The following is a 26,386-nucleotide window of genomic DNA, read 5'->3' as shown; positions in this document are numbered from 1 at the left end:
TTGAAGCTTTTATTCTAGTGTCCCCAAAATTGTGGAAGTAAAAAGTTTCTACATTTAAAAAGTTTATATAAATTACACGAATTGCAATTTTTCATAAAAGTCAAAATGAAATGTTCTGCATAGGACAAAAGATATGCCTAAGCAACATATCGTATTTGCACAAGGCCACTGAATGTCATGGATATTGGTAACAAATGAAAAAGCTTAAGTCTACAACAGACTGAGGAAAGATTTCAGTTTGGTATTCTATAAGCCCACGATTGTAAACTACTCTTACTTTACAAAAGCTCTAATGGCATACAGAGTTCTGTGTAGGAAGTTTTGTGCTTCTGGTTGGCACATTAACTATTTTTTAATATGTGAAATTAATACAGACATTTGGGAGAGGTTGTGCAAAACTACTGTATTTACAAAAATGGCACAAAAGTGAATTCAACAGTCGATGCACATGCATACTTCATTCATATCTTTAACAACAAAAGGTATTGTAACTATATAACTGAATGAGAACATTAGCTTCAATGGCAGCTGTTAAGCACTAGGGTCACATAAGTTACACCAGAATGGGCAAATATTGCCCAAGTAAACTTCTATTGTTAAAGCTGAATCAGGTTTAAGGCCATTCAAGTTCAAGCACAGAAATACAAATCTTTTGGAGCCCCATCTACTGGTGTTTGAAATATGTGACCTTTCTTCCAACTTGTGGTCTTAAACTTCTGTTTTATAAAATCCAAAAGGAAGATACAGAAGAAATCAATACAGTAAAGGTTAATTAAATAAGAGTAACACACAAAGCTATAATTAGGATGAATTAAAGAAAGCCAAAACATTAAAATTGTAAAAGTTGCTTGGTAGTTTGTTACGACCAGTCCTACACTAGGAGTTAGGTAATATATACAATTATTTTCAAGTAGATTACTTTATGTTGCTCTAACATGTTCTCTCCATCAGTGTACTGTTAAGCTAATCAAAACTCTACACATGTATCTTCCCTTACAATAGCAGCACACACTACCACTACCTGCAAAGCTGTCACTCTCAAATGACTTAGTGAATAAAATGAAATAAAAAGCGGGGAAGTAACATATTAAGGAAAAACAACGGGAATTAGAAGATGCATGCAGTTCAGCTCTTTTAATCAGCCAGCCAGCTTGCTAGCAACAAGGGAAGGTTTTCGTTGAGGAAGGTCCTGTGGAGTGGGAATGTGATCACCAGTGACCTCTGTCTTATCCGGGGCTGCAGTAGGAAGTTGCTTGTTCTTCATTTTTGCTTTAGCCATGTTGTAATCTCCAGAATCAAAATATTTTTGCTACAAGAAAAAAAATTAGAGTTTAAAAGATTTTATATGCAATTATACTGGTTTAAGATGTAGATGTGACTCTATATTGTTAGTGTAAACTAAGCTATTCTTACAAATTTAAACAAAAACAATTATTAGATGAAATAGCTATGTGTGTTGACTTTTAGCACAAGTCAACAACTGAGAAGTCAAGCAACAACACTTGATCTTCAAGTCTTGAATCCTCCAGATTGCCGCCAGCTTCCTTACAAAACTATCCAGGAATGAATGGTCCTGGACTTAAAGAGTGAAATGCAAACCTTTCATTCACTAATGGAAAAAGGAGGCTGATATTCTTGCTTAAATTATTTTGAAAATAAAATAAATAAATTCACCAACTTGAGTTTAAGATGTGCCACCCACTTTCAATCAACCTTATAGTTATTAAAACTATTATTTAAAGTTGTTTGCACTGTCATCTAGGATAAGCATTTCTGTAAGGATTCAAATCATTTACTTGAACCAGAGTAGTTAACTAAATAAAAATCAAGGTCAGCCCTGGCTGGGGGTGGCTCAGTGGACTGAGCAAATGGCCTGTGAACTGAAAGGTCACTGGTTTGATTTCCAGTCAGGGCACATGCCTAGGTGGCAGGCCAGGTCCCCCACTGGGGACGTGTGAGAGGCAAAGGATTGATATTCCTCTCCCTCTCTTTCTTCCTCCTTTCCCCTCTCTCTAAAGATAAATAAATATCTTTAAAATTTTTAAGGATAAAATATAAATGCTAGGGTAATGGCAAAAATAAGCTCACTAAAAATTATCACTTAAAGTACACATCCATATTCTACACCTCTGTTTCTCATTTAAGACACTGAATATGTATATACAACTGTTGCTCTTTGTAGCTGAAGGGATGAATAAGGTTAACAACAATCACTAAAGCAGAAACAAGAATGAAAGCTAAACACCAACTGTAATACGGTAACCTATATTGAGCTATCTGTTCCACAGTGAAAACAGATGAAATTTTTGCTTGGGTTCTGACTTTACCTATCAAGTTTAGCCTACTTCTGTGGAGTGCCTGCTGTATACGAGGCATTGTGCTGAGTCCTGGGGAGAGATGGCCAACAGGCAGAGAAATCAACTATTACACTGTTTTCAGTATACAACGTGGTATCAGTGCTCAGAGGAGGGGGAACTAACCTCAGTCTAGGATAGGCAACAGGGAGTAATAATCCAGGAATGAGATGAGGGCTGGACAAAGAGTGAGGGGAAAAAACCAAACACTCTCTCTGTGACTTCAAGAATACCTCATGCGGTAAACAAAGTAGCTGTGAACTTAGAGCTTAGCAGCAGTACAAGACTGTTGAGCGGTTTGGGAAAAGGCCTCTTCGGCGGCCTTCCTCCAGGGGACTATTCTTTGATTAAGTCAGCTGGTGTAAGGTCAAAGGTTAGAAATAATTTTTTCATGTGTTACTATACACGTAATGCATTGGGCAGTAACAAGGAAACTTGGACCAGGCCTTTATAAGGCTTACTGCAGCTTCATTTTTTGCAAGTTTTAAAATGAGTACAGTGAAAAAAAATCTCAAAATTTCTATGTACTACAGAGAGCTACTACTTAAATTTAGTAGCCTCCAGAGGAGAACAGCAGCCTGCCAGATTTTTTACTGAGTCAAAAGCACAAAATGAAATACTTCACACAGTGCAAATTTTAGGCAGACTTTCCTCAATGTATTAAAGTTAGTTTCTAATGATAATTATTTTATAGTAAGCAGAAGTTCATTGCATAACTGTACATAAGGCTACTCTCCTTGGGGAAAAGGCATTAAATTTATTTTGTGTAGCTACAGACAAAACTGAAATCAATGCTTAACAATTACAGCTCTCCAGGCAGAGGATGAGCCAGATCAACGTTTCTCATACTGGGACAGATGCAGTGTCAGAAAGCAGTACGAGTCTTCACCTTTAACAATTTTTAAATTCTGTATATTTTTTCACAGTTAAAAAATGTTTAATTATTAGCATGAATTTTACCATGACCTTTATGTTGTGCAATACCAGTTCTGTTTTAGTTTATTTCATTTATTTACTTATTTCCATTTTTGTAGGCTGGGAGGTAAATGAATAGAGCAATGCTTTCTATCCAGTCATCTCTCCTAAGCCTGTGTTTCAATGTCCCAAAGTTTAATTAACAGAACAGGGAAGCTGCCCTGAACTGAACTCAACACTTTGGAATAAATTCTGTGTTATTTAACTGAAAATCTTTGAAAAAATTACAAAACATATCTGGATCACCTGGGTGACAATTTTATAAATGTCTCCTCCCACCCAAATTTAAGGGCTGCACTTACGTCAGGATTTACATAACTGAACTAAGTGATCACCGAAGTGACAATGTTGGACTTTTAAGATCATGTTTCTGAGAACTGGATCCTCAATTTTCTTGGAAAATAGGAAAAAAACACAGACTAGAAGACTGCTTCTGGTATATCCAACCTGGCTCTGACAGTCTACATAGTCATTATATACACATGATATTGCTAAAAGCCGAAAACGGGTATCAGTCCTTCACATGTCGTAATAACACTAACAAGTACAATGAAACAGAAAGGGACCTCAGATAAATAACATCCGACCAATCCTCTGAAATTAAGAAGAAACTACTTAAAGATACAATGCAATTTGCCAGCTTGCTATTACGACAGAGAAACTTAAAACCCAGGATTCTGATTCACACTGCTTTAAAAACATCAACTCTTTTAACATAGAAGGATTTTGTTTACTTATTTCTTGATTCAGTGGCATTTTCTCATTTGCAACTATTAAAATGCCTACAACACTAACTCCAAGATAACCTTTGGTTGATGTATCTCTGCTCTTTGATAGTGATGCTGCTTTTAATTATATTTAAAGCTACAAAAAATACTGTCAAACTTAAACATTTTCCTTATATTGACTTATACCCTTGAACTAATTCACAAGAAATTACTCAAAGAATATGAACATTTTTATAAATCTTCATTCAAACCCCTTTCCAAAGCAACAGTTAATCATTTTAAATGCTACACAAAGCAAAGAGCATGTTAGCAACGTGTAACCCCGACCTCACCAATGGGTATTATTTTAACTATTTCTCTAATTTAGTTGTATGTATATAATGGTATGATTGTTCTTACTTACATTTCATTGATTTCTATAATGGATAAATATTTTTCTTGGCATTTAATAGCTATTTCATGTTAAAATCCTTTACGTAGGGGTTCCTTAATATTCTTCTGGTTTTGAGAGACCTCAAAACCAGAAAGAGATTTGAAAGATCTCTTTATGTATTATGGATATTAACTATTATTTTTGTAATAACTTCTCCACTAAAATTACTTTTCATGGAACAAAGGTTTTACATTTGGTATAATTTTTCCTTGTCATACTGTTATTTCAAAGCTGTGAATGTTATTCTTTCATGTAAAATAAGAAAAATAATTCCATTAACTATTATTGCTAAGTTAGCTTCTTTAAAGCCAGGAAAGTTAAAAAGATAATAAATTCCATCTGGGCTATAAATAAAACACTGACATTAAGAAAAAGATCAATATTTTGTCAATTTAAAAAATAATTTGTTAAACTAAAATAATTTGTTAAACAATTTGTTAAATTATAACGACTTGGCAGGGAGACAGCACACAGTCTCCCTTGCGTGTGGACTCTAACACCATCGGACTCAAACACGGAATGCAGTGGTGGCTGCTGGGGGCTGAGGGGCAGGGGAATGAGGAGATGCTGGTCGAAGGTACCAACTTCCAATTGTTAAGATGAATAAATTACAGGGATCTAATGGGCAGCATAGTGACTACAGTTAACCAAATATACACTCGAAAGTTGCTAATAAAAGCGAGGCTTTAATGTTCTCACCATAACAACAAAATCACATGAGGTACTTACATGAGGTAAAGGATGTGTTAACTTATTGTGGTGAGCATTTCACAAGTACATGTATCAAGCCATCTCACTGTATACCTTAAACTTACCCAATGCTGTATGTCAATTATATCTCAGTAAAGCTGGAAAAAAATATCCTTTTGAAATTTGGTTTGTATGAGAAAATAATCCATATATAACTACAGCTAATATACATATATAAACATACATGTTTTTATAATCAAGCTGCAGATACCAGTATATCTAAGGTCTTCATTTAGGGATAAACATGATTTGGTATTTGATTCAACAAGTAATTCTCTTCCATAAACAACATTTCATTTTTCTCTGCTCCCTGTATGGTAAATAATTTAAATGTGCTTGGACTGAAGATAGATCCTTTAACTTTTTTTATAAAGAAAGAAAAAAGTTAAAGAAAAATCTAAGGAGTAAATACATTAACATTCTCAGTTCAGATCTTGTTTGAGAAATAATGGTTTTTACCTTACAAAATTTGGTAGACTTCAAAAATGTTTTCAGTAATTTGAACTACGAAAATTACAGTAAATAAATTGTATCAGAGCAACTGTGAAATGTGTTATGTAAAGGAGAGATAGTAAGCTACGTTTATATAAGTGATCATTTTATCCAAATAAGAAGTATTTGAAGCCCTTGGGTATTGTATGGAAATCACCATCACAACAATTAAAAGTTTAAAGAAACATGGGCAGAAGAATAAATACCAGCTTCTGGATAGCGGTTGCTTTTGGAGAGAAGGGAGAAAGGGGATATACAAACATATGTGGTAGATTTTTAACTAGATCTACATTTTCTTTCTTACAAAGACAAACCTTAACTGAATATGGCCGAATATTTATAAACATGTTAAATTTGGGTGGTGGTGCACGGGTGCCGTTATATCATTACCTGCAGCCTTCTGCATGTTTGGAATACTTCACATTTCAAAGTGATAGAGTCTGGGGTTCTGAGTTCCCATCTACCTATACGTATAGAATGAACAGTACCTAAAATATTAGAAAAATATCTCACACACATAAATGTATCTCACATATATATCCAGCAACGCACAGAGCTATATAGGCAGACAGCCATTTCACAATCTCTATTAACATACTGAATTCACATATTTGAAGATTACACATAAAAACTTACCCCTTTTTGTAATCGTTTCCTTAAGAAATCTGAACCTCCAGGCTTTTGTCCCAGATGAGGATACCTCGCTTTTAATTTTGCTTCTTCGGCTTTCTCTGGATTAGTCACTTTATCTTCCATTTCCTGAAATAATTTTAAATATGTTACTTCTCTGTTATAATTCAGTTACTTAAGATAATTTACCTTTTAACATCTGGATTCGGACTTTAGTTGTCTGATGCCAAATAATGCAGCATCTGACTGAGAAGTCAAGCAGAGCAGCTTTAAAACATCTCTATCTTGTTTTTCAAATGATCCATGTGACAGCTCTATTATAGCTGTGTGATGCATGTGTACCACCCCACACACAGGATAAAAATATCACGACAGCTCAGCTCTCAAGTCTTGCTTGCCGTTACTTTCCAGTCATGTATAATACATTTATATTTAGTCATCTTCCATGGAATTCTTCAGCCCTTTGCCTATATTTAGAAAATCATCTTAATACTGTTAAAATACAAAAGACCTTTCTGATCACCTATTTATCTAAAATCATGCATGACTAGAAGCTCCTGAGATTCTTTAATACAACTTGACAGCAGCTTACCAACACATTTTACTTGGATAACTCATACACAGGACTTTAATATTTGTAAAGGAGAGAAATATCATCCTTGTCAATCTTCACATCTGTGTGTATTATTGCCCAAATATCCCCTTATAATTAATGACCCTTTAATGTTAAAGATTATATTCTTTAATGTATGAAAAATGTGTTTTCTGACCCCAAAACTGTCAATATCTTAAGACCACTTTTAACACCAGCTCTGATATACTCCCCTTTCTTCCCAAGAGCCAAATTTTTATATAGAAGCAGTGTTCATTACTTTATGGCAAGTGCTGCAGGAGAGAGAATGAATCAAGAAAAACAGCTGCCCTGATAGAGGAGACTGGGCAATGGCAAAGTGCATTTCTAGCTAATGTACTCCTGTCCACAGCCCAGCTCAGCAAAATGACACACCTCTGCATTTCTCGAATTCTCCCAGATTATTTACGAACAGTCAAAAAGCAAGAATGTTAAATCCATAAATGCCGAGCCTACTGTTCTTATATAGCAAGTCAATCATTTATCAATCTAGGAACTAAAGAAACAAGTTTTGCATGTATTTTCCTCAAAATTATAACTCGTATGTTTTATAATCAGCTTTATTCACCTCACGTACTGTCATTATCTCCATCTTGAATAGCTTCATGTGTTGTTATGTCTTCTCATTTTTAGTCGTAGAGGATTTTGAGAGTACAGCTGCTGCTGTCAAATATACTTATTCTACAGGCTCCTTTGAAACCTATGCTCCCTTCTGCTTCAAGTGTCCCACCTTCCTCCTTTGGTGCTGCAGTATATATCACACACTACTTTTAGTTTCTCTACAGAGGTCACACCCTTCACTCACCTGATGCACATAAAATTCAACATACGTGTTCAGCCAGAGACAGAGACTCTAAATAGCATCAGTGATCCTGCCAGTCATTCCGTTCAAGAAGGGTGTGCCCCAGAGACCTCAGCTTGAAGCGTGTGATGTAAACTTGCCATTCCCATGAGCCCAACCCCTGGGTGTCTTTCAGAGTGTAAGCATATCAATGTACTGTTTATCATTTTAGTGGTGAAAAACTACGATTCTGTAACACAGCCTACTACCTGAGCTGGCAATCAGCAGGAGAATCAGCCCATCCATATGTTCAAACAGTAGACGACAAAGTAAGTAACTAACCTACTGAGAATTGACATGGCAGTTTCCAATATGATCATGACTTCCTCAGGACTTTTCAAGGGGTATTTTAGTTATATTGACTACACTGTAGTGACTGCAGAAGCTGGAGAAATCATATAAACTTAAGGTTACCAGTTTCTTGTAGTAGGTGGGCTAGTTCACTGCAGTTTCTTCTCGGTGGCTCAGCCTTCACTCAGGCAACTACTATGGCCCCAGGGTATTCGCAGTGCTACAATACAGAAGTGCAACTGGGAGGAAGGACCTACTCTCGAATTCCACTGTAAAGTTATTTTTTAAATTGGCTGACATTAAATGTGGACGTGGGTTGGAAAGGACTGCAACCTGATTACAGCCTTTTAGTCCCAGAACTTTCAAATTAAAGGGTGTTAACAGAGTCACACACCTCCACTAAAACCATCCAGCTTTCTTGGGCCTGGGAAATAAAGGCTCTCTCTACTTCCTCCTTTATTTGATTTGAATGATCAATTCTCTCTACCTGAGAGATTCCTTAAAATTTTTGGTATGGGGTAGTAACTTGCCCTAGTTTGCAATGTTTCTTCCATTTTATATAAGGGGACAAAACTAGACACTATATGCTATCTTATCTGGTATTCCCTTACTTTCTTAATAAGGAATACATTTACGTATATTTATATATAATAATAAACATGTTCATGTTCAATTCAATTAAAAATAACATACTGCAGAAAAATTGTTTTGGGCAAAACAATAACTACAGCTGAAAATATCATTTAGCTTTAGAACAGATTTATTGTATAATTTGTCCTAGAAAAACAAACCAATTCTTGAACCTTCTTGCCAAATATATAGCACAATGGCAAGTCCCTGCTAGATGCAAATTCATAGCTAGATTCATATTTCAGCTGCATTTAACACCAAAAGGGAAAATATGACCAAGATTACATTTTTTAAGATTTTTATTTATTTATCTTCAGAGAGGAAGGGAAGGAGAGAGGGAGAGAAATATCAATGTATGGTTGCCTCTCATGTGTCCCCCACTGGGAACTGGCCTGCAACCCAGGCATGTGCCCTGACTGGGAATCGAACCGCGATACTCTGGTTCACAGGCCCGTGCTCAAGATTACATTTTTAAAGCATAATAAATACCATCAAGATATCCACAACACTTTTCATGGATCGTACATAAACATTCTTAACCTTCTCCAGGTGTAGGCAGTTCTAAAACCTTGCTGGTAAGTAAGTTCGAATGTTTGGTTGAACATTCACCACCACTCTGACACAGTTACAGGCTTCCTCGTGGAGAGAAGTATAAATAACATGTCAGGTGGCAGGCTGTGTCCACTGGGATTCAGCCCCGTTATCCTCCTCTAAAGACTTCCCTAAGTCACTACAGTCAGAAGTCTGAAACTACATTTCCCAGGACTGAATGCCTTTTAAGGGTCTGCCAATGGTACCTACACCAAATTAAAAAGCATGAAAGAAAGAATCCATTCTGTTCCTGGTGATGCCACCAACAAAGCAGCAGTAACTCCTGTAGGGCGCCATGGAGCAGATAACTTGAGGCTACCTTAGCAGCAACATGAGAGCTGGTATGGAGGATACTGGACTCAGAGAAGCGCTCACTCTGGTGGGGTCAACAGCTTCCCCTCACAACTGGAAACATTATCTTTCCCCTTTGCTTTTCTATCCCTTCCAATAATTTGTAATCTAATTCCCTACATCACATCCCTTCTGGTTTGACATACCCTAGACAGAACACCAACAAATAAACTCAGGTAAAATAAGCAATGTGTTCCTACAGTCAAGTTAAAAAATGTAAAAGGGGACCCAGAATTTTGTCCCCTTCAAAGGAATTCCTGTACATTTATTTCATCTAGAATGAAAATAAATCCCCAAATTTGAGATATAAAAGAAAACAGCAAACAAATTAGTATCTGTTCATGTACCCTGGTAAACAAATCACTCTTCTAACTTTTCCCCAGCCTACTAAGATATAATTGATACATTCACTTTTCTTATTTTAGGGTTCATGATATTTTTCTAATCTGTTTAGTTCAGAAAGTATGTCAAAGGGGAACAAGTTAAATAACAGAACAAAGCATGCATCTTCCAAACTAATAGGGGGAGTAAATATGAAAGAAGAAAAAAATCAACTAAAAAAAAAAAGGAGGGAAAAGGGCAAGAAAAGAGAAAAAAAATTAAGAGCAGCCCTGGCTGGTGTGGCTCAGTGGACGGAGCACCAGACTACAAAGCAAAAGGTCATTGGTTTGATTCCCAGTCAGGGCACATGCCTGGGTTGCCAGCCAGGTCCCCAGTAGGGGGGGATGAGAAGCACCTACATGTTGATGTTTGTCTTTCTCCCCCCCCTTCCTTTCTAAAAATAAATAAAAATCTTAAAAAAAAAATCAAGAGCAAATCCAAACAAAATGTAAGATGGGAAAAACAAAACCTGCTATGTCAGTAATCACAATAAACACAAGTGGGCTGATAAGCCATCCACTTAAATCTAGCAGCTGGATTGAAAATAAAATCTAGCAACTTGTAGAGCACAAAAAAGCCACAATCTATATCTATATCTATATCTACATCTATATCTATATCTAGCTATATCTATATATACATGAGGTCAGAGCTGAGTAAACATATAGGAAAACAAAAACAACATACCTGGCAAATGCTAATCAAAATAGAGCTAGTACACCTATATTAATACCAGATAACGACGACTTTGAAAGAAAAAGCATTTTTAGGAGACAAAAGGCCTAAATAGTCATGATTCTAAAAGAAGCCTCAAAATACATTAAGGAAAGTCTGACAGAATTATAAGGAGCAACTGACAAGTCTATCAGGGTAGACTTCAACACACCTTTCTCAATTACTTACAGGTAAAAAAGAAAAGTTCTCAAGATACCTGATTTTAATCCTCCACTCAACCAGGGAATGCATTTCTCTTCTCAAGCCCAAATGGAAAAACTAACTAAATAGTAGGCCATAAAGCAGATCTTAAACCATTTTCACCCACACCACCATCCATACTGCAATTCATCAGGTTAAAAGTCAATAATAAAAAAAAATTGATTATACCCTCAAAACTTGGAAATTAAAACCTATTACTACACAATTAATGGTTTAAAAACAAATCATGGAAATAAAAAATATATGAGGTCTGTCTGGAAAAAGTCCAGCCACTGTTAATATAATGAGAACAGTTTGGGTGATGGGTGACATTGATGTAGTCTGGCAGCCAAGGAGAGTGGACTGCAGTGCACATGCATGAACAATGATGACTTTACTGTACCAGTCAGTGTGGCAGACACCACTGAGTAAGCATGTATACTATGGGGCTGCCACATTCAAAATGACTGAGTAGAGCAACAAATCTGCATCAAATTTTGTGTTAAGCTTGAACATTCCTCTGCGGAAACTATTCAGATGATTCAGAAGGCCACAACTATGTGCAACTGGTGACTGGCAGCATCACCATGACAACCCAGCCACTCATACATCATGTCTCATGCAGAGTTTATTGGCAAAACGTTAAATCACCCAGGTGACTCAGCCCCACTACAGCCCAGATTTGGCACCCTGCGACTTCTGGCTTTTCCCAAAACTAAAATCACCTTTGAAAGGGAAGAGATTTCAGACTGTTGATGAGATTCAGGAAAATACAACGGGACAGCTGATGATGAATGGGAGAACTGTGTGAGTTCCCAAGGTGCCTACTTTGAGGGGGGGCAGAGGCATCACTGTCCTTTATACAATGTTTCTTGTATCTTGTACCTTCTTCAATAAATGTCTCTCTACTTTTCATATTACATGACTGGATACCTTCTGGACAGACACTGTACTTGAAACACACTGATAATAAAAATTCAACAGATGACAAATTTGTGGAATACAAGTGTCCCTTAATGGGCTTATATTAGAGGGGAAAAAACCCCAAACTCAGTAAGCTATGCATCTAATTAAAAAAATTAGACAAAGAGCCCTGGCTGGTATGGCTCAGTGAATTGAGTGCTGGCCTGTGCACCAAAAGGTCACTGGGTCATTCCCAGTCAGGGCACAAGCCTGGGTTGCGGGCCAAGTCCCTGGTTGGGGGCATGCAAGAGGCAACCATATTGATACAGCTCTCACACATGAATGTTTTTCTCCCTCTCTTTCTGTCTCTAAAAATAAATAAATAAAATCTTTAAAAAAAGAAATTATACAAAGAACAAAACCAAGAGAGAATAGAAGAAAATAAATAGCAGAGATTAATGAAACAGAAAACACCGATTCAATAAAGAGGCTCAACAAAGGGGGGGAATGACAAGCTTAATCAAGAAGTATTTTTTAAAATTCAAACCTGGTTTTGAAATTTTATTCTCTAAGAAACTTTTGTGTTATATAGCAATTTTACTACTTTTTAGAAACAGGTGCTGGAAACTGAGTGGATTTTTTTAGCTAATAATACCTCTGGGGGCAAAAAGAGAGAGGAGTAAAACCATTATGATTCTGGAGCTTTTAACTACAGGCAGACTGAGAAAGCAGAAAGGATATCGTAACATACGCTTACGATGTACAAGAAAGAGCTGAAAACTTTTCTTCTAAGGTTTTATTTATTTCTAGAGAGGGGGGGAGGAGAGAGAGGGAGAGAAACACCAATGCATGTCTGCCTCACACAATGTGGGGCATGCTATGCCCCCCGACACTGGGGACCTGGCCCACAACCCAGGCATGTGCCCCAACCAGGAACCAAACCAGTGACCCCCTGGTTCTCAGGCTGGCACTCACTCCACTGAAACACACCAGCCAGGGCTCAAAACTATATATATATATTTTTTTTTAAAGATTTTATTTATTTATCTTTAGAGGGGAAGGGAAGGAGAGAGGGAGAGAAACATCAATGTATGGTTGCCTTTCATACATCCCCTGCTGGGAAGTGGCCTGCAGGGAACTGGCCTGCAACCCAGGCATGTGCCCTGACTGGGAATCGAACCGCGATTGTCTGGTTCGCAGGCTCGCGCTCAATCCACTGAGCTACACCAGCCAGGTCCTCAAAACTATATTTTATATCACAGTTATCCTCTTGACAAATACCTATGCTCCCAAATAATCTTCACTGTATACTCTATACCTAGCAAAAGGCCTAACATTTAATAATGTTAGGAACTTGCATTTTTGTGAACTAGTCTACTCAAATAGATTAGCTATCCTTTCTGTAAATAGACTGTATATTAAGGTATAAATACATATGTATAAAAAGGACATTCACCCTGGCTGGTGTAGCTCAGTGGATTGAAAGCAGGCCTGCGAACCAAAGGACTGCGGTTTGATTCCCAGTCAGGGCACATGCCTGGGTTGCAAGCCAGTTCCCAGCAGGGGACACACAAGAGGCAACCATACATTGATGTTTCTCTCCCTCTCCCTTCCCCTCTAAAGATAAATAAAATTAAAAATAAAAAATAAAAAGGACATTCACCTAATTAGGGACTATTCTGTAGTCTGTCACAAAGTGGCATTAAGTATGAATAACTGATACCACTTTTCACCCTTCAAAAAAGAAGTTACACAGCAACACCAATGATAAGAATCTAACCACTCTAAGCAAATTCTCCTCTATCTGCCAAGCAATATGTTAATTGATGCAGTGATTTATGAGTAAGTAGAAAAGATTTGTGAAAGGGAACAAATCCTTTGAGATATTGTCAGAAAGGTAACAACACTGTCAACCTCTATGGGAACATACTGTAGTCATCTTAAGTCCTTGCTGCTTGCCCAGTACCTGGAATTAATAGATGTTCAACAAATACAATGGTGTATGCCAACTGTTTCAATAAAGCTAAGGAACTTTCTATCTAAACACCAGATAGTTTCACCATCAGCTTGTCTTTAAAATACTTCATGTTATCACAGACACAAGTTCAAGAACAGGTTGGCATTAAAGTCTTGAACCAACAACAGAGGCAAGCCTATATGCTGTATGGGAAACTGCTAAGCTAGCAAGGAGAGACATTTTTAAACTTTTCTGAGGTTTACCTCTACACTGCTAAGAATCAATGGTTGCACACAGACCACACTAGCACATGAGGCTCTGAATTGAAAACACTCATAAGCCTTTCAGTTACCAAAGGTATTGTCAAAACAGCCCGAGAAAAATGCCAGTATTAACTGCACTTTTTAAATTTCTTTTTAGATTTTATTTACTTATTCTTAGGGAGAGGGCAAGGGACAGAGAGAAACATCGATGTGTGAGAAAAACATCCACCTGTTCCCTCTCACACACCCCGTACTGGCCCGCAACTCAGGTATGTGCCCCGACCAGGAACCGAACTGGAGGCCAGCACTCAATTCACTAAGCCACACCGACCAGGGCATAACTGAACTTTTTAAAAAAGTGGGCATACAGGAAAGCAATTTATATCCACTCTTTACTGATGACATATGGCAGTAATTTAAATACCAGTTCTCTTTTCCCCCAGGCATACATTTTAAACTGAAATAATTTAGTTGAAAGCTCTACTTGAGTTAGCCTCCTCAAAGACATCTTAACTAACTTAATTTAATGAATCTTGTAATAAAGCCTCTAGAAAACGTGCCACTGAGATCTTCTTTAAAAAAAAAATTCAGCCCTGGCCAGGTAGCTCAGTTGGTTAGAGCATTACCTTGATACACCAAGGTTGCAGGCTCAATCCTGGTCAGGGCACATACAAGAACCAATCAATGAATGCATACATAAGTGAAACAAAAAATCAGTATTTCTCTCCCCCCAAAATAAAAGATAAAAAAAAAAATTTAAAGCCAGCCCTAGCTGGTGTGGTTCAGTGGACTGAGGGCCAACCTGGAAATCTAGAGCATATGCCTGGGTTGAGAGCCACATCCCAGTAGGGGGTGGGTGACAGGAAACCACACTCTGTTTCTCTCCCCCCCTTTCTCCCTCCCTAAAAAATAAATACAATCTTTAAAAAAAAACTTTAAAGCCAAATAAATGGAAAAACATATATACAGATGCCTTAATTTTGTAAATATTTATTTTTAATTATAATTGACACACATCATATTAGTTTCAGGTGTACAACATACTGATTCAACTTTTATATACCTTACAAAGTAATCACAACAAGTTTAGTATCCATCTGTCACTGAACCAAATTATTATATTACTTACTCTATTCCCTCTGCTGACATTACACCCTTGTGACTTATTTTATAACCAGAACTTTGTATTTCTTATTCCTCTTCCCCTTTTCATTAAGGCTTAAGTGGGTCTATTTTTATATTACACAGTCTATCCCTCTCTCAGCTGTAGTAGTAGCATTGCCATTTGTAATATAGTACTTTGGCAACAGTTTCAACTGGAAAGTTCTGAGAGAAATTCATGCAACATTTTCTGAACAATGCCTGGTACTATGCTAAGTGACATGGGAGAAAAGACAAATAAAAGAGCATCCCTGAGCTCAAGATATTCACAATGAAAATACGATTATTATTTTAAGTCTCCACAAGCTGCTTCTCTCCTCCAGTGACCAAGGAGTTTGCTTAGCTTAGTGGTATTCATTGCAGATCCATGAGGCCTCTGTTAAAACTTTGTGTTTTTTTTTAATTTTTATTTTAGAGAGAGGGGAAGGGTGAAATAATCGATAAGAGACACATGGATCAACTGCCTCTTAACACATGCCTGTGCCCCAACCAGGACCGAACCAGCAACCCACCCATTCTGTGCCCTGACCAGGAATCGAACCCTTGACCTTTTACTTTGTGGGATAATGCCCAACCAAACTGAGCCACACAGGTCAGGGCATCTGCTAAAACTTTGTAAATGTTTTTGTTTCCGCTTTAGTGATAATCTAAAAGATTGTCTACAAACATATTCTAGGGCATCTGAACTGCCATCTCATATCTAAGTAGAGCTATATGAATTGCTTGTCTGAGCTTTCATTTATGGTCCGAGACTCAGAGTATTATTCCTATTGCCCAGGATGAGAAAAGAATAGAGGTGAATTACAACTTAAAGACATAGCTATGACTCTACAGTTAAATAACCACACAGCTTACTTGTAATGAGCAGAACTAGGCCATCACATGGTATAAGGTAGTGTTAACTTGCCATACTCAAAAAGCTCCTGCATTTTAACAGTTGCTTCTATATTCTCAATATATTGGAAATTTCCAACAAAATACCATGTGACTCTGAAATAATAGTTTAGACTGGTTTTGTTCGTATTTAATTTTCTTTAGTTTTAGAGTGGTATAAAAGATAACAAGTTTAGAACTTGACTTCCACAAAGATGGAGGTGTAGGTGGAAGCACTGTGCCTTCTAGCACGACTAGGTTTTAGCAACAACAAAAACAAAAGCAACAAAAACAACAAAAGTTTTAGCAACAAAAGTGCAGCCAAACCACAGAAAATTGAACTACATGGAAGTCTGACAACAACGAACCCTTCAGCCAAACCGGTAAGAGGGGCAGAGCCAGCAGCAGAGTGGGGTCGGGCCGGAAAGATCCACCGGATTGACCCAGGAGCGCCAGCAGCCATGGGCGGATCCCAGGTGTGGAGAAGCCGGCAGACCCACTGAGGGTGCAAGGCATTGGACCCACTGAGGGCTGATCGCAGTCACACATTAGCACGCAGATAAACCGGTGAAGGAGCTAGCAGTGAGACGGACCGTGTAGGCCCCAGCGGCAGAAAGCAGCAGAGGGGACTGCCATTGTCCCTCTCTGACCCCACCCCCACATACAGCATCGGCAAACCAGCAACCTGGGTGGCCCCACCCTGGTGAACACCTAAGGCTCCGCTCCTCATAATTAAAGGGCATGAACAGATCAAAACATGGCTCAAGAACAACTCAGAGCCCCAGAGCCCATAAATCTAAGCAAACAAGAAATAGCCAAACTTTCAGATGCACAGTTCAAAACACTGGTGATCAGGATGCTCGCAGAACTGTTTGATTTTAGTCACAAATTAGAGAAACATATGAAGGCTAAACTAATTGAAATGAATGGAAATGCACAGGAAACCAATAGTAATGGAAAGGAAGCTGGGACTCAAATCAAAGGAGTGGACCAGAAGGAGGAAAAAAATGACCAAACAGAAAAGGATGAAGAAACAAGAATTCAAAAAAATGAGACATCTAAATTTAGGACATCTTTAAACGTTCCAACATCTAAATTATAGGGGTACCAGAAGGAGAAGAGGAACAGCCACATGGGGAAAACTTATTTGAACAAATAATAAAGGAGAACTTCCCCAAGCTGGCAAAGGAAATAGACTTCCAGGAAATCCAGGAATCTCAGAGAGTCCCAAAGAAATTGGACCCAAGAAGGAACACACCGAGGCACATCATCATTACATCAGCCAAGATTAAAATGAAGGAGACAATCCTAGAAGCAGCAAGAGATAAGGGGACAGTCACCTACAAAGGAGTTCCCATCAGACTGTCAGTGGATTTCTCAAAAGAGACCTTACAGGCAAGAAGGGGCTGGAAAGAGGTATTCCAAGTCATGAAATCCAAAGACCTACATCCAAGATTGATCTATCCAGCAAAGCTTTCATTTAGAATGGAAGGACAGATAAAGTGCTTCTCAGATAAGATCAAGTTTAAGGAGTTCATCATCACCAAGCCCTTCTTATATGAAATGTTAAAGGGACTTAGCTAAGAAAAAGAAGATTAAAAAATAGGAACAGTGAAAGGACAGCAAACTCACAGTTATTAACAACCACACCTAAAACAAAAGCAAACTAAGTGGACAGCTAGATCAGGAGTAGAACCATAGAAATGAAGATCACATGGAGGGTTAGCAACAGGGGAGTGGGAGAAGGAGAAGGGGGGAGAAGGTACAGAAAATAAGTAGCATAGATGGTAGGCAGAAAATAGATAGGGGGAGGGCAAGAATAGTATGGGAAATATAGAATCTAAAGAACTTGAGACACGTGGTCATAAACTAAAGGGGGGGAATGGTGGGGGAGGGGGTGTAGAGGGAAATGAAGGGGGAAATAGAACAACTATAATGGCCTAATCAATAAAATATACTTTTAAATGAAAAATTAAATTAAATTAAAGATATGTTAAAAAAAGATAAGTTTATACTTATGTTTGAACACATTCCATTAATATCACAATAAAAAATAGTGTTTTATACAGTTTGGGGTTCTTTTTGGCCTTAAAAAGGGTACACATACTCCTCAGGCAGAGAAATAGCAATCTAGGTCTTATTCCTTGCCCTAGGAATCATCTAGGGCTCATCCCTTGCCTTAATTTTTCAGAGGCTAATGTTCCATAAAACCATAAAGATACTTTAGATGACCACTTTGGCTTTAATTGAAAGGTCAGTTGGGTACACAGACAATAATCTAATGTTTTAGGTCATCTAACTATTCTTCCAAATAGAAGAAACAGGTGATTTGGCCCATAGGAACAGAAAAGTGACTCTGCACATTTTCCTCATGTTTAAGAATGGTATCCATGTTACAGACACTCAGCATCTACAGCCAATGCTTAATTCAAGAAGGGACATTACATTACTAACACTACTTGGTTTTAGTAACAGCAGCCTTAAAACCAAAAGACCTGAAATAAATTTTTAATGTAGACACCCATGAAAAGAAAACATTTAAGATATCCTTAATATTGTTGAGACACAGTATGAGGGTTTTCCAAGTAAAAATATTTACACGGTAGAATCCACACTTCACGCTCTGGTAACATGCTAACAAATCTGAAAAGAAAATTACATAGTACACTACTGTACATCCGAAGTCAAAACTGAGACTGATGTAGGGCAAGACAGCTTAGACATGGCTACATTTTGGGGGTTCCTAAATCAAGCAGCAATGAATACCACAATAAACATTTTACTACAAATAAAGGATATTTAGTATTACAGTAAAGATATCAATCTTTATATATTTTTGTCTCCAAAGTCTTTCTTTTTAACAAATTGTGAAAAATACCCATCATAGTTTGATTATTTCCAAATAGTAATTTAGTCTATTTCTTATTCATGCTATAGCTGTTTTCTAGTTTTATTCCAGGTATTTTACAAGTAACCAAAACATCCAACTCAGGAAAAGTTATCATGGTTAAGAACATCTGGGAGAGGTTTAGGTGCAACAATAACCAGAAACCCTTTCAAAGTCCAAGCAATAGAACAAATCCTATCTATGATAATGCAGACTTATTTTTTAAAGAAAGTGTTGGTAACCCTCCATAAACAATTTAGGAACAACTTATCACGGGCATTTGTGGGTCAGCCAGAAGTATCCAGGAAGATAGGGCAGCAGAAATAATTTTGGTGGGAGGGGCAAACCTAGAGAAAACGTCGAGTCTGTATATTCGTAAGTAGAGTTACACAGATTCATGGCACAAAGACATTACAAGTGAGTTTACAAAATATTCCTATGTTTCCAGGAAAATCCTGATCAACTAAGTCTGTAAAAAATTTTAATTCCAACCTTCCGATTTTTAATCGATTACCATGTGCAAACATCACTGGTTCATATTTTTGAACACATACTGCGCTCAATATTGGGTATTACCCACGCCATTTAAGCCTCACAACCACCACCTGCAGCAAGTACTATTATTCATTTTACGATTAGGAGACTGAAGCCTCAAGAGTTTAATAACTGACCAAGAATACACGATCAACAGGAACTGGAACTAAAATTCCAACTGTAACACGCCCAAACACGATAATGCCTTGGAAATTAACAGCACGCAGACAATAGGAAAGTTAGTTCTTCAAGGACGAAATACAACTTCCTAATCCAAGTGAAGCCATGGGAAAACTTAGGTTCCAAGCATAAGGTGTGAGTCCTGTGTTCACACTCCCAGCACGCTGACGTTAATTACCAGAGTTACTGCGGAGGGTCGATTTGGGAATGCTCGGCCTTCAAAGCCGAGGCGCAAGGGCACAGCCCACTCGCTGCACCAAGCGCGGTGTGGCTGGGTCCCGGCGCGCCTCTCCGCCCGAGGCCACAGCAGGCCGCCCGCCAAGCCCGGCGAGGCAGCGGGCAGGCGCGGCGCGGGGCCTCTCGGGCCGCTCCCCCGCACACTCACCTTCTGTTCCTCCGCGGAGGCTGCCTCGGGGACTTCCGCGGACATACTGCTCCCTCTGCGGACGAGACACCGGGAAGAGATGCAATTACCGGATGGCCCAGGCTGCCCGGCCGCCGCAGACCCTCCCGCCCCTACTCTCCGACCTTGCGCCTGGACCGCCTGCGCCCGCGGAAATGGCTGCCACCTTATGACAACACAGTGCTGCGGCGCTCGGCGCGGCCCGCCCGCCGCCCCGCCGCCCCGCCGCTCAGGCCCCTCCGCACCCTAGCCTACCTTACTCTGCTTGTCTGGCTCTGCGACGCCGAGGCACTTCCTTTCTTCCTTCAAAGGTCGCGGCTGGCGCCTTACCTCACATCCGTCTGCCGAATGCTTTCTGGGAGTTGTAGTTTGTAGCAGGTGGGGCCGCCTCTGGCTCTCTAGTCCTGTGCTGCTGCTCCTCGCCCTGGGCTGTGCAGCCACGCGGTATGTCCAGGGCGCCCCAGATGTCTGTGCTGCTTTCCCGCACAAGCCTTTCCCCTCGGCTTCATCTAATTGACCCTGTTTGTTCATTTTTCACATTCCCTACCCTACATCACTGCTTCAGGAAGGCCCATTCCAGAGTCCCTACACCAGGTCAGGTCCACCTCCTAAATGCTATCACATCTCTGTATAGTTCAACACATATTGTATCATTAGACAATAATTATCACTTTATTAATGTCTGCTTTTATGCTCAGATAAGCCACATCAGGGAAGGAACCTTGCCTATTAGTTGCTTATATTTCACCCCAGAACCCCAGCATTTCTTAGATATTCAATAAGTATCTGATTCAACTTTACTTCATTTGTCTACTCCCACAGCTTCACTGAAACTGCCGGAGCCAAACTCCTCCCATGACTTTAACTGCCAAATCCTTGGGCTTTACCTTTAATCCTTACTTTACTCGGTATCTGCAATACCTGGTGGCTCCACTGAAGTAGTTCTCAGAAACCTGGAAGTAAGGTTGGCTTTTAAGTTAAACTAGTGGGAAGCAACAGATAATGACTAAAGTTCTGTGGGAGTTTGGAAACCATCAACACTCAACCAGGTTGTCCTGGGGAGAATCTCCGACAGGAAGAATTGTCCTAAGATTGCAGCTTTAAAAACAAGAATTATACTGCACTCATTTTGGAGCAAAGAAGAGGTAAGGAGGTAAGGAGGTATTTAAACTACAAGGGTTCAAGAGGTCAGCTCTTTGAAGAGGCTATCCCTTGAGAGTACCTTAAGCTGGGTTAGCTGTGAAACTGTGCGATCGACTAGATATTAGTTCTCATTCCATATTCACAAAGTAACCTACTAAAAATGTGCCTTCCTTTAATGCAGAACGACAGGGCGAAAACGAAATGCATTGGGTAGGCTACTGAAGCATCTAACAGTTGTATTTTTATTAATAAATTGTCATTCTGGTATATATCCTATATAAATGTATCTGTGAGCTTGGGTTAAAATCTGATAGACAGCTCTGGCTGGTGTAGCTCATTGGATTGAGTGTGGGCCTGCGAACCAAACAACTGCCGTTCAATTCCCAGTCAGGGCACATGCCTGGGTTGCAGGCCAGTTCCCAGCAGGGGACACACGAGAAGTAACGACATATTGATATTTCTCTCCCTCTCTTCTTCCCCTCCCCTCTAAAGATAAATAAATAAAATGTAAAAAAAATAAATAAATAAAATTGATAGATACACATGTATTAATTAAAAAACAAGTTTATGTGGCCTTGGGTAAAAAGAATTTGTTTCTGAAAGAAAATGACACTTGCATGGGGGCAAGTTTAAATTTCTAGGAGGCTGACTTTGGTCAATGAAGAATTTACAAAGGCCAATGCCCCCATTTTAGGGACCCGTTTGGGAAGCCACCCTTCTTCAAGAAGCCACCTGTGTTCTTCAAGTAACACAGGTCTACATTATCAACCATGAACCTAATGTTTAAAATTGCACAATTGAGCCCTGGCTGGTGTGGCTCAGTGTATCAAGTGTCAGCCTGCAAACCAGCGGGTCATCAGTTCGATTCCCAATCAGGGCACATGCATGCATTGTGGGTCAGGTCCCTAGTAGGGGGCATTCGAAAGTCAACCACACACTGATGTTTTTCTCCCTCTCTTTCTCCCACCTTTCCCCTCTAAAACTAAATAAAATCTTTTTAAAAATTAAATTAAAATAAAATTGCACAATGATCACCAACACCCTGTTTCTTAAAACTTTCTTCTCTTGACTTCTAGGATACCACTCTTTTATTTTCTATTTCTCTGGCCATTCCTTCCTATATGTGTTGTGTGTGTATGTACAGTTGTGGTTTATTCATTTATGCTCAGATGGCTACCATGAATACATATTTTAATGTAATTTTCTAATTAAGTAAATTAAAGGAGAAAAACCATATGGATTATTTCAATAGATTTAGAAAAAGCATTAAATAAAGTTCAAAACTTGAATGTTAAAAAAAAAGAAAAGAGAAAAAACAGGGTGTTGCCTCCACTCTCGTCCCAGTCTTCATTCTATTCTCAACCTGTAGCTAATGTGTTTAGTACTGAAGTCATTAAGATTATGTCACTCCCAACCCTGGCCCAGAAACTCAATTGGTTAGAGCCTTAGAATATCATCCCAATATTGCAAGGTTGCAGGTTTAATACTGGGTCAGGGCACACACAAGAGTCAACCATGAATGCATGTGGGGAAAAAAATTGATGTTCCTCTCTCTCTCAAAGTCAATTTAAAAAAAGATTCTCCTTTCACAGAATCTGGCCATTCTGTCTTAATCTCCTTTGTTGAGTCTACTTGTCTGTTAATGGTAAAATTCTAATATTTTTTTTAGAATTTCCTCTTCTCTTTTTGTTTTACACCTCCAGGATACGACTTCCACCATCATAACTTCAATTGCCATCTATATATTCTAGATTAGTGCTGTCCAATAACATTTGCTGTGATGATGGAAATATTTTGTATCTCTGCTATCCAACACAGCCATATATGACTATTGAGCATTTGAGATGTAACTAATGCAACTGAGAAACCATATTTTAAATTTACATTTAGAATTGGCCCCAGGGATTACAATCACTAAGAAACCCTATTGGTGGAGTTTCTCAATAGGTCTGGAGCAAGGTCCAAGAATTGATGTTTGGCAAAGCTCCTTCCGGTGGTTCGGATGCACACGTGCACATGATTTTTTTGGCTTAGAATCTGGTCGGTATATAAAAACTTTTTAAAAGATCAGGGGTTTAGTTGGTAGGAGTCTGAGTAAAGAAGATGAGATTATGTCCCTCCCCATTCCATTCTTCAAATGTCTGAGAGAGGAAGCCCACCTGCATCACTGCTGATATTATAGCAAATAGCAAGAGCAGAATACATTTCTAATGAAAGGAAGAGACTGGAAGTCAGCTCAGGGAAACCAAGTAAGATGGAGTTCTCAAAACCCTGAGGATAAACGGCGACTTCTGTGAGCGAAGCCTGGGGAAACTGACCTGAAATAAGCAGGTGAACTAACTGTAAAAAGCTGTTTCTACAACTTGAGTTTGGGAGTGAAACCTAGAAAGTGGAGGATGCCACTTCTCTTGGGATTTAGTGAGATGACAGACCTTCAATGAACCGAAAAGATTAAAATCTCAGAGTATTTGCTAAGCCCTGACTCGTGTGGCTCCGTGGGTTAAGCGCTGTCCCACGAACCAAAAGATCACCAGTTGGATTCCTGGTCAGGGCGCATGCCTGAGTCGCGGGCCAGGTACCGGTTGGGAACATGAGAGAGGCATGTTTTTCTCCTTCTTTCTTCTTCCCTTCCTGTCTCTAAAAATAAATAAAATTTAAAGATAACATTAAAAAATAAGTATTTGCCACAATGTGTTTCTAAAACTTTCCTCAGCTATATTTGCATGTTTCCTGACCACAAATTAAGTTGACTGGCTTCTGTGAGTTACTTTAGAATATTCCTTCCTGAAGTCTTTATTAAAAAATCAGTCTTTCTTTGCCTAATGATTAATAGGCATTATCTTATTATATATCTCATCCACCCTGGCTCTTCTGTTTACTGTGTGACCTTGAGCAACCTCTTCAAGCTCTTTTTCTTTCATGGTAGAATATATTCAAACTGTGTCTAAAGTATGACTTCAATTATTATCAATTGTTTACAGTGTCCGGCACAAGGTAGGTGTTTGTGTTCTCTTCCCACAGTGTCCAAGTTTAAGACATATCTCTCACAGATAATTCATGATGGAGTAGAACAGGCTGATTCCAACAGTCTTAGGGATTGAGAGTGAATTCTTACTGTGATGAAAAGCCTACTCCCTGTCTAGACTGATACTGTGTTTGTTCCTAGGTCTGTTAGACCAGATGGAGTCGTATACCAAAGTTTTAGCAGTGACCATCTCTGTAGTGATAGCTAGAAGGCAGACAGAGGGACTTTCACATTTAGTTTATATAGTTATGCAGTATGAAAATTTGTGTAATAAACATGCATTGTGTAAGTTCTTAAAATTAACTTTTGCCCTAACTGGTGTGGCTCATTTGGTAGGATGTGATCCTGTAAGGCAGGAGGTCACGCATTTGATTCCAATCAGGGCACAAGCCTGGGTTGCAGGCCTGTGTGAGAGGCAACTGATCAATATTTCTCAACTTCTTTCTCCCTCCCTTCCTCTCTCTAAAAATAAATAAAATCTTTTTAAAAAATTAAATGTTAATTTAAAAAGATTCACTGCTTCATTCACAAAATGAATCGGAGAAGAGTGGGGATCCCAAGGCTGAAGATTTTGAAGGGGACATGGTTTCCTTTCTTTAACCCTGTGGGATTGACAGCTGGGGGAGGAAATGGCAGAAGGGAGGATCCTTCCGTTGAGTGCCTTCCGGCCAGTCCCCATTTCATAATTTATTATTATTTTTTATTTTAATTTTTAAAATATTTTATTTATTTATCCTTAGAGGGGAAGGGAAGGAGAGAGGGAAACATCAATGTATGGTTGCCTCTCTTGTGCGCCCCCTGCTGGGAACTGGCCTGCAACCCAGGCATGTGCCCTGACTGGGAATCGAACCTCTATCCTCTGGTTCACAGGCCTGCCCTCAATCCACTGAGCTACACTAGCCAGGGCTCATAATATATTTAATACTTTTTATTCTCTTCTAAGAAATTCTGGAGTTCCTTCTTAAAGATAGTTATCAGTTATGACTCATTAGTCTGTAAAACTGCCAATGAACCTGAAGTGAGGAAATCTCTGTTATCTACCATAGGTAGTAGCACTGACAACTGTCTGCTGGTATCTTTACCTGCAGGTCGACACTCCATCTACTGACATAGTCAGTGAATACGAAGAGTGATGTAGAAAGCGTGGGAAAATCTCTGCCTGTTACAGAAGGATGGTGGGAAAGAACCACTGCGATCCAGTACCAGGGCAAGTGAGCAGATCGGTGCTGGGTGATTACACCTCACTGGGAAACACAGCACAGGCAAAAAACAGTCTTAAGAAGCAGAGTGACAAAACGTCAGCACGTTTCCCTTGCACAAGCTTGTCTGGAAGAGCACGACATGCACTCAGAAGTTTCCATCTTTTTGACATTTTCTTTTAAAAAATGCCCAGAAAGGTGGAAAACCATGTATTAGAACGAATTCTGTAAAAATTACAACGTGGTTGCCATGTAAAGACACCTTCAAACAATATAACATTTCTTATTTTGGGATTACTGGAAAGATCAAAGAAACATTTTTGAAATTAACTTTAGAGAGATGAAGGGGGAAGGGAGAGGGAGGAGAAAGAGAGAGGGAAAGGGAGAAACATCAACTTGCTGTTCCACTTATTGGAACAACCATTCATTGGTTGATTCTTGTATGCACCCTGACCAGGCATTGAACCCGCAACCTTGCTGTATTGGGACAACTATCTCACCAACTGAGCTACTGGCCAGGGCCAAAGAAGCAGTAAGTTACAGAAAAAATTTTAAGGCATTTGGTATTTTAACTACTTTGTGTTTTCTAAGTTTTATTTTTTAAAAGATTTTATTCATTCATTTTTAAAGAAAGTGACAGAGAGGGAGAAAGGGGAGAGAAACATCAATGTGTGGTTGCCTCTCTCACACCATCTACTAGGGACCTGGCCTGCAACCCAGGCATGTGCCCTGACTGGGAATAGAACCAGCGACCCTCTTGTTCACAGGCTGGCATTCAGTCCACTGAGCCATACCAGCCAGGACCAAAATTTTATATAAAATTAGCAATATTAACTTTTGTTCAATGTAGAAGTCTAGATATGTG

General features: G+C 38.9%; 1 protein-coding gene and 1 non-coding gene across 2 annotated transcripts; both read right to left on the bottom strand.

The window, feature by feature from the left end:
• Nucleotides 1-384: 384 nt before the first annotated feature.
• ARPP19 (cAMP regulated phosphoprotein 19) lies at nt 385-20,467 on the bottom strand. The gene is made up of 4 exons (XM_037143053.2): nt 20,410-20,467; nt 20,137-20,191; nt 6,369-6,491; nt 385-1,309 (listed from the first exon to the last, which is right to left on the bottom strand). Exons 2-4 carry the CDS (start codon nt 20,179-20,181, stop codon nt 1,139-1,141), a joined length of 339 nt encoding a protein of 112 aa, XP_036998948.1. The 5' UTR covers nt 20,182-20,191; nt 20,410-20,467; the 3' UTR covers nt 385-1,138.
• LOC119047614 (small nucleolar RNA SNORA36 family) lies at nt 3,381-3,515 on the bottom strand. Its single transcript, XR_005082175.2, has one exon. It is a non-coding gene; the product is annotated as a small nucleolar RNA SNORA36 family (small nucleolar RNA).
• Nucleotides 20,468-26,386: the final 5,919 nt, after the last annotated feature.

This window comes from Artibeus jamaicensis, unplaced genomic scaffold (genome assembly GCF_021234435.1).
Source record: "Artibeus jamaicensis isolate MK-2021 breed Jamaican fruit bat unplaced genomic scaffold, CSHL_Jam_final contig_548, whole genome shotgun sequence".
Lineage (NCBI taxonomy): Eukaryota > Metazoa > Chordata > Mammalia > Chiroptera > Phyllostomidae > Artibeus > Artibeus jamaicensis.
The sequence above is the reverse complement of the archived record's forward strand: the minus strand, read 5'-3'. Positions and strand labels throughout refer to the sequence as shown.

Coding starts and splice junctions, on each gene's coding strand:
- ARPP19 (XM_037143053.2), bottom strand. CDS start 20,181: ATGTCCGCGGAAGTCCCCGAGGCAGCCTCCGCGGAGGAACAGAAG. Junction 6,492..20,136: donor CCTCCGCGGAGGAACAGAAG/GTGAGTGTGCGG, acceptor AAATTATTTCAG/GAAATGGAAGATAAAGTGAC. Junction 1,310..6,368: donor GGAAACGATTACAAAAAGGG/GTAAGTTTTTAT, acceptor TTTTTCTTGTAG/CAAAAATATTTTGATTCTGG.